The sequence below is a fragment of the Xyrauchen texanus genome, chromosome 20 (genome assembly GCF_025860055.1).
Source record: "Xyrauchen texanus isolate HMW12.3.18 chromosome 20, RBS_HiC_50CHRs, whole genome shotgun sequence".
In the NCBI taxonomy this organism is placed as follows: Eukaryota; Metazoa; Chordata; class Actinopteri; order Cypriniformes; family Catostomidae; genus Xyrauchen; species Xyrauchen texanus.
The window spans coordinates 16,226,877-16,234,430 of record NC_068295.1 but is presented as its reverse complement, the minus strand read 5'-3'; the positions used below and the strand labels follow the sequence as shown (position 1 = coordinate 16,234,430).

At 37.4% G+C, this 7,554-nt stretch overlaps 1 protein-coding gene across 1 annotated transcript; it reads left to right on the top strand.

Moving 5' to 3' along the window:
* Positions 1-1,652: 1,652 nt before the first annotated feature.
* On the top strand, positions 1,653-5,584 carry gdf10a (growth differentiation factor 10a). The gene is made up of 3 exons (XM_052151340.1): positions 1,653-2,346; positions 3,091-3,986; positions 4,370-5,584. Exons 1-3 carry the CDS (start codon positions 2,106-2,108, stop codon positions 4,559-4,561), a joined length of 1,329 nt encoding a protein of 442 aa, XP_052007300.1. The 5' UTR covers positions 1,653-2,105; the 3' UTR covers positions 4,562-5,584.
* The last annotated feature ends 1,970 nt before the right edge of the window (positions 5,585-7,554 follow it).

Below are 7,554 nucleotides of genomic sequence, written 5' to 3'. Positions count from 1 at the left end.
TTATCTTGCATCACGTAAAAGTAGACAGATAGGAAATTCCAAATTCGGCTACAAGAATCTAATTATTTATTTTGCATGAAAAGACATTTTCATGCTAATAAAACATGCTAATGTCATGTAATAAACCTATTATATCTATTCAATTATATCTAGTATTTGTTTTTGCTGGAATAAAATGAATGCTATTTCTGGTTTGACCGCATTCAAAACAATTTCTTCATCCATCATTTTCAACTTTAAAAAAAAAACAGCCCCAGGAAATCAAAGACCCATCTGCCATTTATGAAGCAAACCACATTACCACACCGTTTAAGTATTGGCAATTGAGTTTTGCAGCATTGTTTGTTTTTGCCGCCCATATCAAATAACAAATCCAATGAGTTATGTGTGGTTCCCCACAGTTAATTTTATATGAAAGCAATTAAAAATGTAAGATATTATGGTTATCCATGGTATGAGAGCTGCAAAAACCAAAATGAAATCAAGTGAAGTCAAATGAGGTGAAAATGGAGAAAAAATCTACACACGTGAGGACAGCTTACTTATTGTCAGAACTCCTTATTGTTTTTTTTTTATTATTGTTTTTTTTTTTTATATGAATCAAAGAATAATGTGGTTGAAAGTGCAGTCTGTGAGGAGATTATCTTCTCTAAATTTCCTTTAGAAATAGCTGCTTACTGAACATGTATGTAAATAATTAAAAGATTATAATTAATGAAATATTTGTAGAAAACTGAATCTTTCAGTTTTACCCCTTCTAGCCAATGAAAGATTTGTTTCTTTTGCAGCAAGCCCCATATAAAGCTCATGAATGGGAGGGAAAGGAATAGGCAAGCAAAATTATAGTGTGCTTTACAAGACCACAGAACTAAAGCTGTTTCGTAATATGGGACAAGCATTTTAAAGGAAATGATCCCATAGAGGCAACCCCCTAAACAAGACATTCTGCTTATTAGCATCACTTTTAGTTAGTTTGTAAATTAAAGAATCATTCTCAGTATCCAGAACCAGCAGGATCTAAAACAAAATAACTCTCTCCCAGGTGCCTTGGAGTTCCAACTGATCAGGCATATTCAAGAATCAAAGGACTTCTGTGAACCAGAGTTAATTTGAATTCTTTCACCTTTGTTCAGTTTTTTATTCACTTTTAAAAGCGGTGTAGGATTCTAAAGCTTAATGGCTTCGCCTTCCCACAGTCTGAAAATAAAAAGAGGGGTGGAAGCAAGGCAGAGCAGAGGTATCTTCCCTCCTACTCAATCTATTCCGCGATTCACTCTGTAACAGAGGGGCAGGAACATCAGAATTTTAGCAGATTTAAAACACATTCAAGTGTGAATTAAAAAGGGGGTCTCCAGTAGGGTCCCCAGGGGCCACAGGAGGTGTTTAATGGCACGCAATGACCCAAACGGCTGAGCTTGTTATGGTCTCTCCACTGGAGCCCTGGGCTTTCACAGAACCAGCATTGTTGGCACTGCACTGCAGACACTCCACACAAAACACAGAGGTGACGGGCTGTTCCCCTAGTTTGCTTCATATACTGAATGAATTCACTATAATTAAATCCAATAAAAGCACTCACAAATATTTAAAAATATTTTTAAGTAGCCTTCTGCCTTTATGCATTTGGTGCCTTCCTTATAGTACAAAGAAAGAAAGAAAGAAAGAAAGAAAGAAAGAAAGAAAGAAAGACAGAAAGCACAATCGAATTGCGTTACCATAAGGCTTTGAATGACCATGTTTGCTAGATTGTCCTCTTGTTGGCCTCCTGCTGGTTCGGGTGTAGTGTAGCAGCAGCTCCAGTTGGCTGATAGGCGGATACGTCAGCACCTCACTCAGCTTATGCCTGGTGCCGTGGATTGTGGAGGTCAGAAGAAATTAGTGATGTATATAACACGTTATACATGAGACTGGTAGAACACTGTAACTTCCATTCTGCGCTGCGTTAAAAGGCGGGGGGTAAACAGCTGCACTCTAAACCGCATAATTGGAAAAACGTCATTTTTTATAATACCGTAAAAGTATGTTTTAATATATATCAGTGTTTTTAGAATCTACACGGCATTCGAACTCTCATCTGGAAACTAATTTAATTCTCTCTTTTCAACATGACATTGAAATGTGAGTTTTTGATGCACCTGCTCCTGTTTTGGGTTGGTTCCGATACTGGCGCATCAGACGCTGTTTGGAGAAGTGCGCGCGACAGCGACATACTGGACGTCCCGACGGACGCGCTCACTGCCACAGACGCACTCACGCAACATATGTTTCAACTGTACGAGAAGTACAACATTAAACTTAATCGACCCAAAGAAGGAAATACTGTTAGAAGCTTTAAAGCAAAACCTGGTAAGCAGTTAACAATGTTCAGATTATATTTTGTCACATTATAAAAAGCCAATTTAAATTTATTTAAACATATTGAATTGTACATTGCCTGTTATTTGGCTTAATTCTATCTTCTGACTGACTTTTTATCTTCTGGTTTTGGTTTGCTTGTTGCTTGATGACAAACATATCTTAAAAGTAAGCCTGTATGAAAGTTGTGTGTTGAAACTGTGAACTATCAAGGGAATTGTATTGTATGAGTAGATCTCAGAAGGCATGTGATCACTTGTCCACACTGAAATTTAACCTAAACTATTGATTCCATTCAATTATGGGCTAAATAGGATTTCAGATCAACACACTGGTGGGTCATAAAAGCTGAGAAGTTAGTCAGTACGTAATATCTTTGCATATCAAGGAGCAGGCTTATAATTAGGCTATTGTTGCATTTAAAGTGTTTTTGCATGTTATCAATTTAAATCACAGTATGCATGTTAATGTCCTGATAAAATAGTCTAAAGTTTTTTTCTGCAGTTTGCTTAATCATTTAATCAGTCCCGATTAAAAGACTTGTTGATTGTTGAAGGCTCTTTAACTCTTAGGGCAACCTCAATAAACACTTCCATATGTCTGGTCTAGGAGTAACATGTCTCCTCACTTCCTTATGCCTTCTCCAAAGCCATACACATGGAACAAGAAGCCTGTTGTTTGAGCCCATTTTCATAATTAGTATGTAACTCAGCAGTTTCTCTCAAATCTCTGCAGAGAATGTGGAGCAAAGGGTCTTGTACCAGCTGAATCTAACTTCCCTTCAGGAGTCTGAGGTGATTCTCACATCCACATTTCAATTCTTTTTCGACAAACGGCCACGGCAGAGATCCTGGTTCTGCAAGCGCTTCAAGAACCCCTCTTGTCGCATCCAGAACTTCCCTCAGCTACCACCTTTTCATCTTCTTTTCTGGTCTCCCTCTTCGGGATCACTACTCGGAAACATCACTGTCGTTCCTCATAGACGTGGGACCTGGCAGACCAAGGATGTGTCTGTCATTATAAAGGAGGCCCGAGATAAAAATCACCTTTTGATCACAGTGGAGTTGGACTATGGCGAGAAGTATCAAAGGTATCAGGACCAGCTCTCATACTCCAGCCTTCCGTACTTGTTGGTGTATGCTAATGATATGGCCATATCAGAGCCCAACAGCGTGGCCATGAGCCTACAGAGATACGACCCTTTACTTGTAGACCAGCATCCAACTCAATCTCCAGATTATTCACCTGACACACGTGTAAAGAGGGAACTGAGTTTGGACTTCCTTGATCCCATTGAGAGCAATGAGCTCCCAAAGGTGGAGTACAACAGCTTCAAACAGCATGATATGTGGGAAAGTGCTTACTTTGCACTCAAGCCAAAGCCCTTCAAAAAAGAGCGTCAGAGGAAAGGCAAGGAGCACACTGATGGATTCAGCAAATCTCAGGTTCTCAAGTTTGATGAGAAAACCATGAAGAAGGCTCAGATGAGACAGTGGAAAGTGCCTCGCAGCTGTTCCAGAAGATATCTGAAGGTGGACTTTGCAGATATCGGATGGAACGAATGGATCTTGTCTCCCAAGTCTTTTGATGCCTACTACTGCGCAGGAACATGTGAATTCCCCATACCAAAGGTCAGAGAATTAGACTGAGAATCAGCATGTGTAAAATGTGTATAGACATGATGAATTATTTGAAAATGACTATGGTTAAAATAGCTTTTTTAGCCAGAGATTTTAAACAAAGAATTTCTTCAGAAAAGGTTTCAGTTCCAGCACAACTAACGCACACCAACTTTATGTGTAGTTATAGTCAAGTAATTGTGTGCCTAATGGGGGTTTTAAGGGCAGTTTGGACAAAAAAAATTCTTTCCTCTTTTTAAAATGAGCCAGTTTAAAAGCTATTCTAAATAATTGAAGGGTGTTGTAAGACATGATTTCCTCTGCTCCTTAAAGCGAAAAAAGTTGCCTATCCAAACACTTACCATAATTTTGTTCTTTTTTCTGCCCTTTTTCAGGTGGTCCGCCCCTCCAACCATGCAACCATACAGAGCATAGTCAAGGCAGTCGGAATAGTTTCAGGGATCCCAGAACCCTGCTGTGTCCCAGAGAAGATGAAATCTCTCAGTGTACTATTTCTAGATGAGAGCAAAAACATTGTATTGAAGATCTACCCAAACATGTCTGTGGAGACATGTGCTTGTAGATAGACTCGAAGGATCGATCACAGGGAAATAGCAACATATGGACATTGTTGTGGTTTTGACACCAGAATTTACCATGAAGAGGCATATTGTCTATGGTTTGCACTTTTTAGAAAGTGCAAACAGTAAGGTTAAGTTTTTAAATACTGCATCTCATCTTTTTGCTTAAACGTCCAGTTTTCTGTGATACTTCCATTTTCTCTGTTGATGCACAAGGGATGTGTTGTAAACCTTTTCATTGTAATAGATGATTAACATGAGCACTTACAATTACGTGTTTATAAAATGTCAGCTTTGCTGTCATTTCCATTACATAAATAGCTGTTGGACTCTTATCATTGTAGATTACTGGATGTACAACAAGTTTTATAGCATACTGAATATAACATAAATCTTTCATTTTGGACGAACTATTCAATTAGAACAAAACATTTTAACAATTGTAATGAATGTTGGGTGTACTCACAGTTTAAGGTGACGCTACAATGTCTGGTGGGAATTATTTTAAATCAAAGTAAAATTAAATTAATGCTTGATATTTGGGTCATTTAAAAACAAAAGTAATGCAGCGCATATGAAAAAGGTGAACTCTTTCATCTTTTTCATCAAGCATTTACAAAATCTATTAGCATGACTGCAAAGCAGTCTGGTAGTTCAGCTAAAAAACTTTGAACAAAAAATAAGAAGCAAAAACTTAACAATACATTTTGGGAAATACCCAAATGGTACAAAAATCCCCATCTTGCAGCTAATAGTCACTGGTGGTTAGTGTGTTTGTTATAGTTTAAGAGACATTTCACTTGGTTTCTTTGATCTCTCAGTGAGTGATAGTGAATAGACTTTTATTGTATTCTGACACATTTTAACATGATCATGTTGGCTTGGTGCCTTAAGCAAGGAGTGTTTGGACAAGTGTGTCAGTTTGTATTGAAATTGTTGACTATATTATATTTTATAGAATGTATTTTTGTAAATGTGTTTTTAAATTATGAAAACTCGCATTTTAAGTAGAATAAAATATATAATGAACTACCAGTGTGTGTTTTCTTTTACATGAATGTACATTGTTTTCAGTGGTCTAGCAATAGTGTGTTTATTCCTTACCAAATGAGAAGCTCTTGGTTCAAACGGGCCAAGAGCTTACATCAGAAACCTGCCTAGTACATTATTTCTCCACCTGGACGTCAAAGACAGCTTCAACCCCCCATTCCCACCTTCAACCCACTTCAAGAGCATCAGGTCTCAAAAAGCAGGAAGGTCACCTCTTACTTCAACAGATGTAATCACCCAGTTTAAACTTAATTTGACATACAGCAAATCCTTCTTATCCATGAATGAAAATGGGAAGTGTTGTGTCCTCATTAAACAGAACCCAGTTACTGTCGCTGTGTCTTTCCTTTGCATAATGATGTGTGTTGAATGGTTTCTCTGTGCAGTGTTTGAAAAAAAACAACACTTGAAGATGTCAACATGTTCGGTGCAGGCTCAAAGCTGAGGTGGTGTAGGCTGAAGGGAATCCAATGTGGATGAGCATGTATATGAGGACTACTGAAATATTAAAGGGACAGTTCACCTACAAATGAAATTGTCTTTCCTAACCCATATGACTAACATTCTTCTATGGAACACAAATTGAGATTACAGTACAGTTACAGTTTCAGTCAACATTCATTTTCATTTTATGGAGTGAATGACATTGGATGTGATTGAGGCTTTATTTTTGGTGAACTAGCCCTTTAAATTCACAAACTATATTATTTTGTATTACTAGAGCTTGCAGATTTTGTGTAAACTATCAAGTATTTGCATTTGACTAATTTCCAGCATAGAAATGTAGTGGCAACTGACGAGATGATAAATATATGGTCTTCAACGTAATCAAATGCTGTTTTTATCCAAGTGCCCAGTTTTGACAGTGTCTACTCTGCATGTATAAGATTTGTTGACTTGAAAATTATTTGGTCTCCCGCAGAGACCATGAAATAACAGAAGAATCAGAGTTCCAGAATTTGGCTGTATTGCCAACATCCTCTAAAGCTGCCCAGAAATACTGAGGGTAACTGTCAGGTGAATCGCCTTCAGGCAAGGTGTAGTTCTCCTGGGGAGTTTTTTAATATTTAAATATGTTTTATAGGACACCAGAGACTTACCCAAAATGTAAATACTCAACAGTTACTGAGAACCTAAGTCAATATTTATTTTTTCAAATGAGGCTTGATCAATTAATGGCAGTGATGAAAGATGCTCTTTAGATTGAACAGAGGTTTCTATGTGTGTGACTCTCTCCTCAAGCGATTACTGTCAGAAGCAGACTGCTAGGCTTCTAACTTCACCTATATTATGCCAGTGTATACACATCTTTTCATTCAATTTAATGTCTTCAGAAGTTCAATATTTGCTTTCTTGAATAAGCAGGTTTGATTTTTTATTTATTTAATTTTGGTTTTAGCTAAATGCCAACAGGCATCCTTCTAAACATTGCAGCAAGATCAAAACATTGACTTTCCTGTGAACTTTTAGAGTGTTGAGTGTATTACATAATACTTTATGCCTGTAATAAAAGAGAGAATTCCATGCGGTTTTCACATTAAAAGATTTCTTTCTGGAATTGAAACACAACATGGCAAAGGTAATTTTGAACAATGCTTTTAGCACATTAGTAACACAGCTACTAAGTGACCCATAGTCATGATACCTTCAAGGTCTTAAGAATTGTTAGGGTGCACTCTACTGGTCTCTGAATGTTTGTGCATGCGTGTGAGCTCATGTTTGTCTTTCAAATAATTCTTATATGGAATGGCATTAGGGTGAGCAAATGAAGAATTGGTTGAGAAAATTCATTTTTGGTTGAACTATCCCTTTAGAGCATATCTTGTGTCTTTATTGAATCGGGACATCTTTCAGGAGCCTGTACCTCATCTAATTTCTTTTTTGGAGTCATACCCACACCTCTTTAGTACTCCTCAACCTTGAATAGTTGAATAGTTACAATTGAATAG